Source organism: Lactuca virosa, chromosome 7 (assembly GCF_052849685.1).
Source record: "Lactuca virosa cultivar CGN04683 chromosome 7, Lactuca_virosa_CGN04683_v6, whole genome shotgun sequence".
Classification (NCBI taxonomy): Eukaryota; Viridiplantae; Streptophyta; class Magnoliopsida; order Asterales; family Asteraceae; genus Lactuca; species Lactuca virosa.
This window is the reverse complement of record NC_136432.1, coordinates 131411557-131429219: the sequence shown is the minus strand read 5'-3', so window position 1 is coordinate 131429219 and position 17663 is coordinate 131411557. Positions and strand designations below refer to the sequence as shown.

Here is a 17663-nt window from a genome sequence, read left to right as displayed (position 1 = left end):
GGCTACAGTATTAGGCGAATGCAAACTAACTTAAAGTGTAGAACTTACATATAACAATGTTGGGTATGGTCTCTCACAATTATCAAATGCAAAGTAACTTAAAGTGTAGAACTTACTTGATTTGACGAATCCATACTAAAAATTTGGTCTGAAATGCAGGTAGATCGTGATTCAGATATGCTAATTCTGGAACGTGTATTCCAGATTTTATCTTGTGTGAGACTCATATATATATATATATATATATATATATATATATATATATATATATATATATATATATATATATATATATACCAATGGACTACAATATTAGGTTTGGGCCGGTTTTCGGGTACAGAATGACCAATTCTGGACCAAAATATTATTTTTCTTCAAAAAAAAAAAAAAAGCTTTATCATATTAAAAAAAATCCAAAAAATTGGTTAGATTACTCTCAATGTCCCAATAATATTTTATTATAATCTTATGATGATACAATATTTAGAGCTATACAAATGATATAGGGTTAAAGACAAATAAACACTGTTTGTGCCTACTCAGCTTCATGGCGTGGAAAGTTTGGAATTGGACGCGGTCAGCGCCGCGCCCGCTAGGGGCTTCTCTGTAGCCTCTCTTCTCCGACACTATTACATTCGACACCATTTTTCTCACTCTTTTTCTCCTTCATTTCTATCCGCTTTCCCTCTCTCTTACTTCTTTACTCTCTTTTCTCTCGCATTTCCATCTGCACTAGCCGCCCCCTCGGCAGTCGCCAGTCGACAGTCGCCACCGCTCTCACCTCCGATGAAACCTCATAAGACGCTCTCGTCTTCTTCTCTTCTTAGCATCCCACCACTCGTTTCTGTTCATGTAATCGTTTTTAATAATCCGAACCTTATAACTCTCTAGTTTTCAGCCTTCAAGCAGAGTGGAATGATCAGTTGCGAATCACTGATTCAGGTGATTTTTTTTTAATCATAAAAGTTTTTAATTAATTTGATTAATATCTTTTTTTATATCTGTTTTCGATTCACTAGACGATCGGTGTAATTCAAGCCGGTGATAATACCCTTTTGATTTCTGCTTTCGATTCGATCGCTGTAATTCAATCCGGCTACGGGATTTTACAACCTGGTTCTTACAAGACTGTGAGTATTTAGTTTTTTTCAAAAGTATGCGATTTTTGATTATTTTTCATGCAACTTCCGTTCTTTTCGATCTGGTGTTACTTTAGCTATTTAATGAAGTTATTGTTGAATTATTTTTAGATCTAGGATAAAAAGACACGTAAGAAGTGAAATAAATGCGCCTTTTTGTAGGAAATCTTGAACTGTACTTTTATATATATGAAAGACTCGACAAAGGACAAATTTTAAATGTAGGACCTATTTGCAAATTACGTGAATTGACAAACACGTTCATTTTTCAATCATACACATGATAGAATTTAAATTTGATTCTAATAATTAGAATTTATATAAATTGCAGTGTATACAAACCGTTAGTGCAGACAAACATTTCTCTTAATGGGTCATCCACATAAGGGAAGCAATAAGAGAAGAGGCAAGAAACAAAGCCAACCAATTTCAAATTTGAAGCAACACCCTACCCTTGGTCAGACTGCTGAGGAATCTATGGTTTTGAGCAGTTTGATGAAAACAGAAGAGAGTGGGTTGTTTAACTCTACCATAGTGGAAGAGGATGCTGATGCTGCAGTATTGATAGGGGATATGACAGATACAACGACCCTTTTGAGTGACGAAGACGATAATTGGACAGATACTTCTTTTGATTTCACAGATAATGCTTCGTGCTCAAACTCTGATATTTCGTATATATCTGGTAATACGGACAAGCATATTGTTGCTTCTAGGATGATGTCAGATGTATCAGGGAATTCTTCTAACAAGATAATGCTAACATGGGTTCTGAAGGTAAGTGAACCTACATGGCTACATGTTATTTTCTTGATTTTGTGGCCACTCAATTAATTTTCATATTGTTTTCAGGCATGGGAAGCAATTACTTGTTTAAGTGAGCCCTCATCCGAGCTTTCCAAGAACACACAACATCACAACTCAAACACAACGATTGAAGATGTTAGAGTTTGTTTTGAAAAATGCAGCATACAAGTAAGTTTGTTATATGCTTTTCATTATGTAGGTTCTAAATATGGATCATTTGTCTGTAAATGATGCATGATCACCATGAACTTTTTGGAAATTGGTGATGGTAAGTTTTTCGTTATCTAATAATATATTCTTGTGACTATGAATCCTGTGTGACAGGACCCCGGTAGAAAGTCATGCCTACCTTTGTCATCTAATAATGATCTTCAGACATGGCCTGCTTTAACTCCTATCAAGCCCTCATTTGAGTTTTCGAAGAGTAGAGATCAACACAATTCAAACATAAAAGTTGTTTCTGATGTTCTTGAAAAAAGTTACGGTGTAAGTAACTTGTTCTTTATGTATATTTAAATTATATGAATTTTATTCTAATGGTTTTACATATGGATGATGTGCCTAATAATTGTGCGTGATCAACATGAATTTTTTCTGTTATATAATATATTCTTATGGCTATGAATCCTTTGTGACAGTTAACTGGTGGGGCTTCTTACATTGCCTCATCATCTAATAGTGATCTCCACGAGGGTAATATGTCAGTCAAGAGGTTGTAATTAATTTGTCATATACTATATTACCTTGTTTTGTATTGATATAAGATGATTTTGGTGTTAATCAAATTTCATTTGGATGATTGCGGGAGGGAGATTTGTGAATTAGTTTATTAGAATTTTTTTTGTTGCTGGAAAAAAACGAAGATTTGCAATATGTTGTTTTGTATTGATATCAGATGACTTTGGTGTTAATAAAATTTCATTTGTATGACTACGGGAGGGAGATTTGTGAATCAATTAGAATTTATTTTTGTCATTGGAAAAAAATGAAGATTTGATGTTTATCAATATTGTGAAAAGTAGTCCAACATCTTATTTTGACCATTTGTAATTTTCGTTTAGGAGTTGGCGTGAAGTTCTTGTTGGCCCTGGAACTTCCTCTGAACAGACTCGGACTCGGGACATTAAAGGAAAGAGTCCATTACATGATCCAGATAGTTGGGTGAAGATAGTAAAAAAAGGGTCACACACTCGGGACTCTAGAGGAAAGAGTGCATTACATGATCCAGATAGTTGGGTGAAGGTAGTAAAAAAAGGGTCACACATGCAAAAACTTGATTATCCTTCAAAAGACACCGCAAAAAAGCAGCATATTCCTGGTAAGTAAAATATAAATATGGTTTCGCTTTGGAAAATTCAACGATCCATTTTAGGTTTCTTAGGTTTAGGCTCAGTATGTTAGAAATAGATAATTCTAAGAAGGGTGAAAACAGAGAGGAAAGCTTTGTTCTTTTTATTTCATGAAAGGATGATAACACCAAACTGAACAGGAACAATATTTATAGTCGATGTGAAGTATTTCAGAGGTCTCTTACAACCTAACATCTTCTTAACTGATGCAAAACTTTAAATGAAAGAGTTAAAACAGGTGAAGAACTAAATGTGGGGACACAAAAGGTCTCATGCGTCAACACTCCTCCTTGAGACTTTTGCTGTAACACCAAGTTTGGATCGAAGGAACTCAAACTTCCCTTTTGGCAAGGCTTTGGTTAGAATATCTGCAAGTTGAAACTCTGAGGGGCAATGGACAAGCTTCACAAGTTTTTCCTGTTGATCATCTCGAAGTGCATAGAACTTGACCTTCATGTGTTTTGTCTTGCTGAAACAAACTGGATTTTTTGAAATGGAAATGGCTGATTTATTGTCAACGAACACATCAGTAGCATAATCTTGCTTGAATCCCATGTCTGCAAAGATCTTCCTCAACCATACAACTTGATTAGCAGTAGCTGAAGCTGCAATATATTCAGCCTCTGCAGTGGACTGAGCTACAACTTCTTGTTTCTTGGAAATCCACGAAAACACTCCCGAGCCAAATGAGAAGGCATAACCTGAGGTGCTTTTCATGTCATCTTGGGAACCACCCCAGTCACTATCAGAATAAGCAATTAACTTCGGATCAGAACATGGTTGATAAAGAATTCCATGATCAGTAGTACCCCGCAAATATCTTAGAGTCCTTTTTGCAGCACCCATATGAATTTCACTTGGCTCATTCATAAACCTTGACAATATGCTTGCAGAAAACATTAAATCTGGTCGTGTTGCTGTCAAGTATAACAAGCTTCCAACTAAGCTCCTGTACTGTCTAGGATCAATCTTTTTGCTTCCATCATTTCTAGAATACTTTTCATTTACCACTAGGGGTGTTGCTACTGCTTTGGAACACTGCATTTTGAACTTCTTGAGGATATCTTCTGCATACTTGGTTTGGGAAATAAAAATCCCATCTTCTGATTGTTGAACCTCCATGCCAAGAAAGTAATTCATTAAACCCAAGTCAGTCATCTCGAACTTCTTCTTCATCTCCACCTTGAATGTAAGGATCATCTTTGAATTATTTCCTGTAACAAGAAGATCATCGACATAGAGGGATATAATAAGCAAATCATTTTTTCCTTGCTTCTTTATGTACAAAGTGTGCTCATTTTTGCTTCTCTCAAAGCCTTGCTCAACGAGATAAGAGTCTATTTTACTGTACCAAGCGCGCGGGGCCTGTTTTAGGCCATAGAGAGCTTTTTTCAGTTTGCACACCTTCTCTTCTTTCCCTTCAACAATGAATCCATATGGTTGCTCGACGTAAATATCTTCCTCAAGTTCGCCATTTAGAAATGCAGATTTAACATCAAGTTGAAATATTTTCCACCTTTCTTGAGCTGCTAATGCAATTAGTGTCCTTATGGTGTCATGTCTAGCCACAAGAGCGAAAGTGTCTCCATAGTCTAGCCTTGTGTTTGCTGATAGTTCCATCAGGGTTTAACTTAGTTTTGTAGACCCATTTCACGCCAATCACCTTTCGATCGCTTGGCCTATCGACCAACTCCCATGTTTCATTTTTCTCTATCATTTTCATTTCGTTCTCCATAGCATCTTGCCATTGTTTGTGTTTTGAGGCTTCAGAATAATCGTGTGGCACATCAGTAGCAAAGAAACACCTCTCACATTGTTCAACATCTAAGTGAATAATTGGACAGTCTTCATATACATCAGAAAGTGATCTTTTACCTCTAGGACCTGTGGCACTTTTTGAGTTTGAACCCGATGTTGGTGAGTCTGCATGTGTAGGAGATGACGGAGGCGTATGAGAATCAGAATGCACATCATTGTTGTTAACCTCATATGATTCTTGAGGTTTTTGTTGATGAGGAGGATCATAGACTACATTCATTTTCCTTTCAAGCTTTCCCTCTTCCCAATTCCAGATTGCATCTTCATCCACTTCCACGTCTCTACTCACGATGACCTTCTCGGTGTTTAGGTTATAAATCCTGTAACCTTTTGACTTTGAGTCATAACCGATAAAGATTCCTTTTTCTGACTTTTCATCAAGCTTGCTTCTTTTCTGGGACGGGATATGAACGTAGCAAACTGAACCAAATACTTTTAAATGTTTTGCTGTTGGCCTTTTCCCATTCCAGGCTTCAATTGGAGTTTTCTCATGAACCGCCTTAGTAGGTAGTCTATTTAGCAGATATACGGCTGTGTAAACAGCATCCGCCCAAAATTTCTTTGGCATTTTCTTTTCTGCGAGTATGCATCTGGCCATTTCCATGACGGTTCTGTTCTTTCTTTCGGAAACTCCATTTTGTTGAGGCGTGTATGCGACTATAAGTTGTCGTTCGACGCCTTCATCTTCACAAAATCTATCAAATTCCACCGCAGTATACTCCTTTCCTCGATCAGATCTCAACATTTTCAACTTGCAACCACTTTGAGTTTCAGCAAGAATTCTAAACTTCTTGAAAATGCTAAAAACTTCTGATTTTTCCTTCATGAAATACACCCAAGTCATCCGACTGAAATCATCAATGAACAAGATGAAATATTTGTTCCCATTAAGAGATGTTGTTCTTTGGGGACCACATACATCTGTATGCACGAGGTCTAACTTTCCCTTTGCTCTCCAAGCTTGTCCTTTCTGAAATGGTAGTTTATGTTGCTTCCCGAGTTGGCAAGGCTCACAAACATCTTTTGAAACATGGATCGAGGGAAAGTCCCTAACCATACCCTTCTTATGTAGGTAATTTAATGCACGTACATTGAAGTGCCCATATCTTCTATGCCACAACCAGGTACTTTCCATATTAGCTCTGTTTAATTTCTCTGAAGGATATTTCCATATCAAGGGGAAGCTTTTATTCTCCACCACAACTTCAACAATCTTTTTCTTTGCAGGATCTTTTATAGTGCAACGGTCATCCTTAAAGAGAACTGAGTATCCGTTCTTAATCATTTGAGCCACGCTAAGAAAATTCTCAGCAAGATCTGGAACAAGAAGAACATCATTGATATATTTCGTACCTTCATTTGTTTCCATAGCAATAGTACCCTTGCCTAAGGACTTAGAAACAACTTCATTCCCCATACGCACCGGTACTTTGACAGAGTAATCCAACATGTAGAAGATGCTTGAATTATTTGTCATATGATTAGTGCAGCCGCTGTTGATAAACCAAATTTCCTTGTTGCTCGAGGCTGATGCTTGGCGCGCACAAAACAAATAATCTTCATCCATGTTGGTACTTGAGAATTGCGCTTCTGCCTTGGACTCCTTTTGCTTTTGTCTACAATCTTTTTCGACATGACCATATTTCATGCAATGTCGACATTGAGGTTTCCCTTTGAAATAGCAATCTTTTTCTACAGGATTTGTCTTCTTACAAGTTCCACAAGGAGGAAATTTTCCTTTTGATTGTGGAGCTTGTTTTTTATGATTTTCGCTGGAATCTCCATAACTTTTCTTCTTCCAAGAGTTGTTTTTAGGACCTGATTGCTTTTGTTTATCATCGGACCGGAAGACTTCTTCGGATGAACTTTCTGTTGCTTTTTTGAGTTTTTGATCGTGTAGTTGCAAAGAACTCATCAGCTCTGTAACGCTAAGTTGGGATAAATCCTTTGATTCTTCAATTATAGTGGCGATTGTATTGTACCTGTTGGTCAATGTCGCAAGAATTTTTTGCACAATTCTTGCATCAGAGATGTCTTCTCCGTAAGTTTTCATTTGGTTTACAACTTCAAGTAATCTAGAAGTGTAAACCTTTGTATCTTCATTCTCCTTCATTTTCATATTTTCAAAATCTTTTCTTAGATAATTTAGGCGAGCGGTTCTTACTCTCTCATCCCCTTGAAACTCCTCCTCAAGGGATTGCCATACTGATTTTGCAGATAATGCTCGCATAATTCTGGGAAATATGGTGTGTGTGACAGCGTTAAGTATATAGGACAAAGCTTTGGCGTCTTTAAGCTCATCTTCCTTCAACTTCTGTAATTGAGCTTCTGTATACTGGACTCCTTCAGCTTTTTGTTGAAAGCCAGTTTCCACTATCTCCCATAGTGTGTTCGCTTTTAAGAAGAGCTTCATTTTAATGCACCAGTATTCATAATTTTCTCCATCAAAGACAGGAGGTGCTGGTGTAGAGAATGTTATTGCAGATGTACCGGCCATTCTTGCAAACTGGATTGATTTTCTGGCCCTTAAGATCCTTGTTGCTCTGATACCACTTGTTAGAAATAGATAATTCTAAGAAGGGAGAAAACAGAGAGGAAAGCTTTGTTCTTTTTATTTCATGAAAGGATGATAACACCAAACTGAACAGGAACAATATTTATAGTCGATGTGAAGTATTTCAGAGGTCTCTTACAACCTAACATCTTCTTAACTGATGCAAAACTTTAAATGAAAGAGTTAAAACAGATGAAGAACTAAATGTGGGGACACAAAAGGTCTCATGCGTCAACACAGTATTTTAAAAAAGCCCCCCGACCATTTATGTGTGTTTCATAATTGATGTAATTTTGATATTTGTTTGTGTGTGAAGGGGACGATTATAAGAAGTACAGGCATAACGCAAATCAACATTGGAAAATCCAAAAATCCCTCGTTGAGCAGGCAATAATGTTTTTTGTATCGTTTTTAGGCTTTCATTAATGTTCTTGTATATAAGCTGAGCTTTCATTTTCATTCTATACACAGGCTAGAAATGAATATGCAAGTGGAAAATGGGATGATGGGGTAACTCTCTCGGATCAGGTTGGTACACAGAGAGAAAGAGAGGGAGAAGTCTCCCTCTGTAAATGCTACTGAAACACCTTTCTCTTGAGTGGTTGGTGAGAATTCATAAGAGAGGTCTTAGGTTTTAAGCCTGAGCATCACATTTCTAGGAAATGCTTACGTAGTGACTTGAGTTTATAACTTTTTATGCAGGCAAGGATGTGGAAGGAAAAAGCTGAGCAAGCTGATGAAAAGGCTAGCCAGGATATTTTTGATTCAAGGTTTGTCACTGTGCATTGGAGGTGGCAACAAAGCCAACTGTTATTTACATATACATATACATATATATGTTGATATTGTTATTGAATACAGGAACAAAAATAACGTTGTAGATTTGATGACAATCGATTTACATGGACAACATGTGAAAGAGGGAATGACGATACTAAAATATCACCTTGCATTTGGTGTATATGGTCGCTGTAGGTATCTTTTTCGTCAATATATATATATATATATATATATATATACACACACACACACACACACACATTGTGTTTTTGATTAATATACAGCTCTGCGGCGGCTCCGCGTCATCACCGGATATGGGAGTGGAGGAACTGGGCAGTCGATGCTGAAACAGGCGGTATGAAATCATGTCTTTTTTATTGTAGAAAAGAGCATTACCTAATTAACTGCTTCAAGGATCAATCATCTCATGTTTTTGTGCAGCTTAAGATGTCTGAATGTTTGTTATAGGTTGTTGATCTCTTAAAAACGGAGAAATTTGAGTGGGAGAAAGAAAACGAAGGTAGTCTTCTAATCAAATTCGACATGAAGAAGAGAAAGTTGGGGTTTGTGAAATTGTAGTTACTCTCATTAATCTTTTTTCCTTTCATTTTTTCTTTGGACAATTTGTTGTATGAGAATGAAACAAATATGTGCTCCATTTCCCAAAACACTTTTGATCATCGGTTAACTTACACTTTTCAGAAATGATATTTACGCAATGATCAACGGTTATTTTTATAGAAGTATCAAATAAAATTATTTGGAAAACATAATAAGTAAGATGGCTCTATAAGATTAGAGAACATCTTTATTGAGTTATTTGTTTTCTATATTCCACACCTTTTTATCACTTGTAATAATATTTTTTACAAAAATAATATTAAATACAATAACATTCATAACTCCAATAAATATGATAAGATAAGATATAGAACCTTAAATACCAAGAGAGGTTTTTTCACCGGAGTTTCTTTATGTGTGAGGATTTGATTTAGAACCAAGAAATATCAAAAAACCAATTCACCATTCGGTTACCAGCTTTTTCTTGGTGTATGGTGTTGATTAAACAAAGGAAAGAAGGATAGATGGTGTTAAGAAGAACAGAGATGTTCCAACTTCCGATCTTTCTGATGAGGAGATGTTCCGACGTATACGTATACGGACTTCGGACGTCCACCATGCTGCTGCTATGGACAAGAGGGTTGTCCTGACTTTGGACACGTCAAAAGCTAATCAAGTGAGTGAAGGGGTACTTAATAGTTAATATTTATCTTTTGATTCCTTGGCCCCACAACACAACCTTATCCTAAATTCCTAATTCTCGTCTCTATTTTCTCCGAGTCCACTTAAGGAGCCAAATACTTTGACTGGCTGGCTGTTTTGTATAGCCCACTAAATCGTCCAGCCTTCTTCCTACTCCAGTTGGGCCCACTTTAAGACCCAACAAATACTCTAAATATCGACAGCACCATGCATTCAACCACATAATGTACGTTTTATAATCCTTCTTTTAAATCCTCTAAAACATTATCTAATGATTTTCGTGACACTATTGCAAGAAATGATACTAGATCATTTAATCCGCTTTTGTATGTGTCCTTCTTGCAATAGTGTCACGAAAATCATTAGATAATGTTTTAGAGGATTTAAAAGAAGGTTTGTAAAACGTACATTATGTGGTTGAATGCATGGTGCTGTCGATATTTAGAGTATTTGTTGGGTCTTAAAGTGGGCCCAACTGGAGTAGGAAGAAGGCTGGACGATTTAGTGGGCTATACAAAACAGCCAGCCAGTCAAAGTATTTGGCTCCTTAAGTGGACTCGGAGAAAATAGAGACGAGAATTAGGAATTTAGGATAAGGTTGTGTTGTGGGGCCAAGGAATCAAAAGATAAATATTAACTATTAAGTACCCCTTCACTCACTTGATTAGCTTTTGACGTGTCCAAAGTCAGGACAACCCTCTTGTCCATAGCAGCAGCATGGTGGACGTCCGAAGTCCGTATACGTATACGTCGGAACATCTCCTCATCAGAAAGATCGGAAGTTGGAACATCTCTGTTCTTCTTAACACCATCTATCCTTCTTTCCTTTGTTTAATCAACACCATACACCAAGAAAAAGCTGGTAACCGAATGGTGAATTGGTTTTTTGATATTTCTTGGTTCTAAATCAAATCCTCACACATAAAGAAACTCCGGTGAAAAAACCTCTCTTGGTATTTAAGGTTCTATATCTTATCTTATCATATTTATTGGAGTTATGAATGTTATTGTATTTAATATTATTTTTGTAAAAAATATTATTACAAGTGATAAAAAGGTGTGGAATATAGAAAACAAATAACTCAATAAAGATGTTCTCTAATCTTATAGAGCCATCTTACTTATTATGTTTTCCAATTAATTTTATTTGATACTTCTATAAAAATAACCGTTGATCATTGCGTAAATATCATTTCTGAAAAGTGTAAGTTAACCGATGATCAAAAGTGTTTTGGGAAATGGAGCACATATTTGTTTCATTCTCATACAACAAATTGTCCAAAGAAAAAATGAAAGGAAAAAAGATTAATGAGAGTAACTACAATTTCACAAACCCCAACTTTCTCTTCTTCATGTCGAATTTGATTAGAAGACTACCTTTGTTTTCTTTCTCCCACTCAAATTTCTCCATTTTTAAGAGATCAACAACCTATAACAAACATTCAGACATCTTAAGCTGCACAAAAACATGAGATGATTGATCCTTGAAACAGTTAATAAGTTAATGCTCATTTCTAGAATAAAAAAGACATGATTTCATACCGCCTGCTTCAGCATCGACTGCCCAGTTCCTCCACTCCCATATCCGGTGATGACGCGGAGCCGCCGCAGAGCTGTATATCACAGCGATTAAAAAACAATCGAAATCACAATATGTGTGTGTGTGTGTATATATATATATATATATATATATATATATATATATATATATATATATATATATATGACGAAACAGATACTTACAGCGACCATATACACCAAATGCAAGGTGATATTTTAGTATGGTCATTCCCTCTTTCACATGTTGTCCATGTAAATCGATTGTCATCAAATCTACAATGTTATTTTTGTTCCTGTATTCAATGACAATATCAACATATATATATGTATATGTATATGTAAATAACAGGTTGGCTTTGTTGCCACCTCCAATACACATACACAGTGACAAACCTTGAATCAAAAATATCCTGGCTAGCCTTTTCATCAGCTTGCTCAGCTTTTTCCTTCCACATCCTTGCCTGCATAAAAAGTTATAAACTCAAGTCACTACGTAAGCAAGGTGATGCTCAGGCTTAAAACCTAAGACCTCTCTTATGAATTCTCACCAACCACTCAAGAGAAAGGTGTTTTAGTAGCATTTACAGATGGAGACTTCTCCCTCTCTTTCTACCATGTACCAACCTGATCCGAGAGAGTTACCCCATCATCCCATTTTCCACTTGCATATGCAATTTTAGCCTGCAGTATAGAATGAAAATGAAAGCTCAGCTTATATGGAAGAACATTAATGAAAGCCCAAAAGCGATACAGTAAACATTATTGCCTGCTCAACGAGGGACTTTTGGATTTCCCAGTGTTGATTTGCGTTATCCTGTACTTCTTATAATCATCCCCTTCACACACACAAACAAATTAATATCAAAATTACATCAATTATTAAACACACATAAATGGTCGGGGCTTCTTTTAAAATACCGAGCCTAAACCTAATGGATCGTTGAAATTTCCGAAGCGAAACAATATTTATATTTTACTTACCAGGAATATGCTGCTTTTTTGCGGTGTCTTTTGAAGGATAGTCAAGTTTTTGCATGTGTGACCCTTTTTTTACTACCTTCACCCAACTATCTGGATCATGTAATGCACTCTTTCCTTTAGAGTCCCGAGTGTGTGACCCTTTTTTTACTATCTTCACCCAACTATCTGGATCATGTAATGGACTCTTTCCTTTAATGTCCCGAGTCCGAGTCTGTTCAGAGGAAGTTCCAGGGCCAACAAGAACTTCACGCCAACTCCTAAACGAAAATTACAAATGGTCAAAATAAGATGTTGGACTACTTTTCACAATATTGATAAACATCAAATCTTGATTTTATTCCACTAACAAAAATAAATTCTAATTGATTCACAAATCTCCCTCCCGTATTCATACAAATGAAATTTTATTAACACCAAAGTCATCTGATATCAATACAAAACAACATATTGCAAATCTTCGTTTTTTTCCAGCAACAAAAAAAATTCTAATAAACTAATTCACAAATCTCCCTCCCGCAATCATCCAAATGAAATTTGATTAACACCAAAATCATCTTATATCAATACAAAACAAGGTAATATAGTATATGACAAATTAATTACAACCTCTTGAATGACATATTACCCTCGTGGAGATCACTATTAGATGATGAGGCAATGTAAGAAGCCCCACCAGTTAACTGTCATAAAGGATTCATAGCCATAAGAATATATTATATAACAGAAAAAATTCATGTTGATCATGCACGATTATTAAGCACATCATCATCATCATCCATATGTAAAACCATTAGAATAAAATTCATATAATTTAAATATACATAAAGAACAAGTTACTTACACCGTAACTTTTTTCAAGAACATCAGAAACAACTTTTATGTTTGAATTGTGTTGATCTCTACTCTTCGAAAACTCAAATGAGGGCTTGATAGGAGTTAAAGCAGGCCATGTCTGAAGATCATTATTAGATGACAAAGGTAGATATGACTTTCTACGGGGGTCCTGTCACAAAGGATTCATAGTCACAAGAATATATTATTAGATAACGAAAACTTACCATCACAAATTTCCAAAAAGTTCATGGTGATCATGCATCATTCCCAAACAGATGATCCATATTTAGAACCTTCAGAATGAAAAGCATATAACAAACTTACTTGTATGCCACATTTTTCAAAACAAACTCTAACATCTTCAATCGTTGTGTTTGAGTTGTGATGTTGTGTGTTCTTGGAAAGCTCGGATGAGGGCTCACTTAAACAAGTAATTGCTTCCCATGCCTGAAAACAATATGAAAATTAATTGAGTGGCCACAAAATCAAGAAAATAACATGTAGCCATGTAGGTTCACTTACCTTCAGAACCCATGTTAGCATTATCTTGTTAGAAGAATTCCCTGATACATCTGACATCATCCTAGAAGCAACAATATGCTTGTCCGTATTACCAGATATATACGAAATATCAGAGTTTGAGCACGAAGCATTATCTGTGAAATCAAAAGAAGTATCTGTCCAATTATCGTCTTCGTCACTCAAAAGGGTCGTTGTATCTGTCATATCCCCTATCAATACTGCAGCATCAGCATCCTCTTCCACTATGGTAGAGTTAAACAACCCACTCTCTTCTGTTTTCATCAAACTGCTCAAAACCATAGATTCCTCAGCAGTCTGACCAAGGGTAGGGTGTTGCTTCAAATTTGAAATTGGTTGGCTTTGTTTCTTGCCTCTTCTCTTATTGCTTCCCTTATGTGGATGACCCATTAAGAGAAATGTTTGTCTGCACTAACGGTTTGTATACACTGCAATTTATATAAATTCTAATTATTAGAATCAAATTTAAATTCTATCATGTGTATGATTGAAAAATGAACGTGTTTGTCAATTCACGTAATTTGCAAATAGGTCCTACATTTAAAATTTGTCCTTTGTCGAGTCTTTCATATATATAAAAGTACAGTTCAAGATTTCCTACAAAAAGGCGCATTTATTTCACTTCTTACGTGTCTTTTTATCCTAGATCTAAAAATAATTCAACAATAACTTCATTAAATAGCTAAAGTAACACCAGATCGAAAAGAACGGAAGTTGCATGAAAAATAATCAAAAATCGCTACTTTTGAAAAAAGATACTCACAGTCTTGCAAGAACCAAGTTGTAAAATCCCGTAGCCGGATTGAATTACAGCGATCGTGTAGAGAATCGAAAGCAGAAATCAAAAGCGTATTATCACCGGCTTGAATTACACCGATCGTCTAGTGAATCGAAAACAGATATCAAAAAATATTAATCAAATTAATTAAAAACTTTTATGATAAAAAAAAATTCACCTGAATCCGTGATTCGCAACTGATCATTCCACTCTGCTTGAAGGCTGAAAACTAGAAAGTTATAAGGTTCGGATTATTAAAAACGATTACATGAACAGAAACGAGTGGTGGGATGCTAAGAAGAGAAGAAGACGAGAGCGTCTTATGAGGTTTCACCGGAGGTGAGGGCGGTGGCGACTGTCGACTGGCGACTGGCGAGGGGGCGGCTAGCGCAGATGAAAATGCGAGAGTAAAGAAGTAAGAGAGAGGGAAAGCGGATAGAAATGAGGAGAAAAAGAGTGAGAAAAATGGTGTCGAATGTAATAGTGTCGGAGAAGAAAGGCGATAGAGAAGGCCCCTAGCGGGCGCGGCGCTGACCGCGTCCAATTCCAAACTTTTCACGCCATGAAGCTGAGTAGGCACAAACAGTGTTCATTTGTCTTTAACCCTATATCATGAGTTTTTTACCAAATAAATTTATTTACAAAATGGGTTATTAAAAGAGTCATTTTCTTTCCTTTGTTGCAGTGTTGCAAAAATCCCGACTAGGTCCAGATTAATCTCCGATTAATCCCTAGGCGCTACTCGACCGATTAAAAAGCGCCTAACGATTAATCCCTGCATACACAATAAGTGTAGCAGTAGAACCCGATAAAATTTTAACATTTTGAATAAATTATATTTCAATAGAAACTATTTAAGATATGATTTGTGTTGTATTAATCATATTAACCTATTTTGTTATCATATTAGTGGTATTTACGAACTTTTATAAGATATTAGTCATATTTAATTTTTTAAAGTTCAACAAACTAGCAATTAATGGTCACCGATTAATCCCCCGATTAATCTCCGCCTAGCCGATTAATCCTTTTACCCCAGCCACCGACTAGCTAACATCGAACGATTTTTACAACCTTGCTTTGTTGACATGAACAAAAATAAAGCCAATATTCATATCACATAGTGATGAAAATTTCACTTTAGTAATTATTTATTTTTTTCAATATAATATATATATATATATATATATATATATATATATATATATATATATATATTAGTTTTTGTTGTGAATGTTACCAATTTTTTACAAACATCATTATAATCAATAATTTTTTAAATATAAACCAACAAAGGCTTCTTACAAAAACCAAATTACAAACAATATTTACAAATAAAAGCAATTAACTTATTCAAAACGTTCTAAAAGAAGTTACAAAAATGCTTCACAAAACATATGTGAAGCTTGGATAATAAAGTTACAAAATGAAAACGAATTGAGCCCTTCTTGTCATCTTCATTTCCTTTCTCACTTCTCAACCTTGGATTTGTGAAACTTTCCATGGGCACTCCTAATAAACCTGCCACCTTTCATATTCCAGGATGTTACAACATTCAATGGTGAATAGGGTCTATGAGGTAAAGATTTTTTTTTTCAATATGGGCATTTTAACAAATGCTTAGCGGGCATATCCACATATCCACTTTAACCAGAATATGGTGATTAAGTACAGATCAAATGAACACTTTTTAGAAATTAACAAATCTAATTAACATTCTTTTCAAGCAGGGAAAAATCAGATCCAAACATTTTTTAGGATAGCAATTGGACTTAATATTTGGTTTTCACCGGTTTGTAACAAATTACAATTCAAAATTGGCATTGGCACCACAAAGAACCCTTTGATACAAAACTCAACTTAAACAATCCCTGCTAATCTAGCTTCAAAAGGAAATCAACTGATTCACTCAAGAAAACAGAGAGATTTCACCGAAGAATTTCAAGAACCACAAATGATTTTCAAAATTAACAAGAAAAAACCCTAGATTATCTGTTTTCCGGCGTCTCCGATGGCAAGCCTTTGTGTCGGCGCCATGCGATTAAGGATGAAACTATTATAATAATTGAAGCTGAGATGATCGCGGTCTGTAGGAGTAACGGAGGTCAAGTCTGGTGTGGCCGAAGAGACGAATCATAGATGGCGTCGTTGGTAATTTCGTCCTTGCGGCTTCCATCGATCGTTTAGTAAACAATGGTTTAGGGTAAGTTTATTACCATATTATATTTTTTAAACCATACTTGTTTGGTAAATAAGTTTTTCAAAAACACCTCTTTTGTCAAAAACTCCTTATATCATTTGTATAGCTCTAAATATTGTATCATCATAAAATCATAATAAAATATTATTTATTTGTATATAATTAATTTAAATTAATTATAACTTTATCAAATCAGTATCTATTAAATAAACAAACTGTATATAATTGATTAGAATTAGAATTAGAATTACTTATGTTATATCTTACTTATATAGGTTGTCATAAATATTTAACATGTTTTAAAATATTAAAATGTAACTAAATTTTTATTTAAATTTGAAAAATAAAGATTATATTTTGTACATGTTCGGTATAAAACTTTTAAAAACTTTTAACTTCTAGCTTTTAAGAATAATCTCGAAATAAAGAAAAAGTTTTGTTGGACAACATAAGCTTTTAGCTTTTTGAGTTAAACAAAAAACTTCTAATTCAAAAACTACTTTAACTTAGGTATAACAAAAAAAAATCTTTTACATTTGTACAAATTGACTTAAATATCCTTTAAAAAAATCATATCTATTTTTTTGGTAATTATCTTATACGATTAAATATAAATTTACTTTAACAATTTTAATGTCTTTATTTAAAATATCTATATCAACTGATTTTATAATTTAATTAATCTTCATCTAACAAATAAATAAATTTTTATCATATTAACTTATAAACCAAAATTAATATCATACAATATTATTGTTTTTTAGAACGTCGAAACACTTGTAATATGTAAAAAAATATATGATCTGAGTTCTTATAAAATTGAAAAGCCTTATTTACGTTATTGGTAAAAAAAAAAATCATTTACTAATATGCATAAAAAACGTTTTTACCAATTGAGAAGCTTAACCTATGTACTTGGTATTAAAAGTTGGATGGGTTTTAACTTTTGATAATTATAATTTAGAAAAATTAATTTATCATCATTATATTTCAATTTTAGTTTATATTCATATGTCATTTTATGTAATTTTATATATTTTAAAAGTTTTCAGCTACTTGT

General features: G+C 34.8%; 3 protein-coding genes across 5 annotated transcripts; 1 reads left to right on the top strand and 2 right to left on the bottom strand.

Moving 5' to 3' along the window:
* The first annotated feature begins 544 nt into the window (after positions 1-544).
* Positions 545-9115, top strand: LOC145125533 (uncharacterized). Its single transcript, XM_079060979.1, has 13 exons — positions 545-942; positions 1020-1130; positions 1471-1916; positions 1992-2114; positions 2271-2432; positions 2585-2658; positions 3008-3264; positions 7984-8054; positions 8139-8195; positions 8370-8437; positions 8529-8638; positions 8732-8802; positions 8916-9115. Exons 3-13 carry the CDS (start codon positions 1509-1511, stop codon positions 9024-9026), a joined length of 1512 nt encoding a protein of 503 aa, XP_078917105.1. The 5' UTR covers positions 545-942; positions 1020-1130; positions 1471-1508; the 3' UTR covers positions 9027-9115.
* A 1913-nt stretch (positions 9116-11028) lies between these two features.
* LOC145127153 (SMR domain-containing protein At5g58720-like) lies at positions 11029-11725 on the bottom strand. The gene is made up of 4 exons (XM_079062403.1): positions 11664-11725; positions 11454-11563; positions 11253-11323; positions 11029-11139 (listed from the first exon to the last, which is right to left on the bottom strand). Exons 1-4 carry the CDS (start codon positions 11723-11725, stop codon positions 11029-11031), a joined length of 354 nt encoding a protein of 117 aa, XP_078918529.1.
* LOC145125159 (uncharacterized) lies at positions 11518-14940 on the bottom strand. Of its 3 annotated transcripts, XR_013715838.1 has the most exons (11): positions 14582-14938; positions 14389-14506; positions 13608-14053; positions 13410-13532; positions 13093-13254; positions 12858-12931; positions 12252-12508; positions 12037-12106; positions 11895-11951; positions 11664-11731; positions 11518-11563 (listed from the first exon to the last, which is right to left on the bottom strand). XR_013715838.1 is itself a non-coding variant. In XM_079060650.1 (10 exons), exons 3-9 carry the CDS (start codon positions 14013-14015, stop codon positions 11909-11911), a joined length of 1137 nt encoding a protein of 378 aa, XP_078916776.1. In that variant the 5' UTR covers positions 14016-14053; positions 14389-14506; positions 14582-14938; the 3' UTR covers positions 11663-11731; positions 11895-11908. The 3 variants fall into 3 exon arrangements, 1 of the variants encoding a protein (XP_078916776.1); XR_013715839.1 differs by lacking the exon at positions 11518-11563 and having other exon boundaries at positions 11663-11731; positions 11823-11951; positions 14582-14940; XM_079060650.1 differs by lacking the exon at positions 11518-11563 and having other exon boundaries at positions 11663-11731.
* Positions 14941-17663: the final 2723 nt, after the last annotated feature.

What these genes read in the sequence shown, in the direction of transcription:
- LOC145125533 (XM_079060979.1), top strand. Translation starts at nt 1,509, where the DNA reads ATGGGTCATCCACATAAGGGAAGCAATAAGAGAAGAGGCAAGAAACAA. An exon ending in TTGAAAAATGCAGCATACAA is followed by an intron (nt 2,115 to 2,270) that starts GTAAGTTTGTTA and finishes CCTGTGTGACAG; the next exon opens with GACCCCGGTAGAAAGTCATG. An exon ending in CAGGATATTTTTGATTCAAG is followed by an intron (nt 8,438 to 8,528) that starts GTTTGTCACTGT and finishes TATTGAATACAG; the next exon opens with GAACAAAAATAACGTTGTAG.
- LOC145127153 (XM_079062403.1), bottom strand. Translation starts at nt 11,725, where the DNA reads ATGTGGAAGGAAAAAGCTGAGCAAGCTGATGAAAAGGCTAGCCAGGAT. An exon ending in CAGGATATTTTTGATTCAAG is followed by an intron (nt 11,564 to 11,663) that starts GTTTGTCACTGT and finishes CATTGAATACAG; the next exon opens with GAACAAAAATAACATTGTAG. An exon ending in AGTCGATGCTGAAGCAGGCG is followed by an intron (nt 11,140 to 11,252) that starts GTATGAAATCAT and finishes TGTTTGTTATAG; the next exon opens with GTTGTTGATCTCTTAAAAAT.
- LOC145125159 (XM_079060650.1), bottom strand. Translation starts at nt 14,015, where the DNA reads ATGGGTCATCCACATAAGGGAAGCAATAAGAGAAGAGGCAAGAAACAA. An exon ending in GGTAATATGTCATTCAAGAG is followed by an intron (nt 12,509 to 12,857) that starts GTTGTAATTAAT and finishes ATTTTCGTTTAG; the next exon opens with GAGTTGGCGTGAAGTTCTTG. An exon ending in AAAAAAGCAGCATATTCCTG is followed by an intron (nt 12,107 to 12,251) that starts GTAAGTAAAATA and finishes GTGTGTGTGAAG; the next exon opens with GGGATGATTATAAGAAGTAC.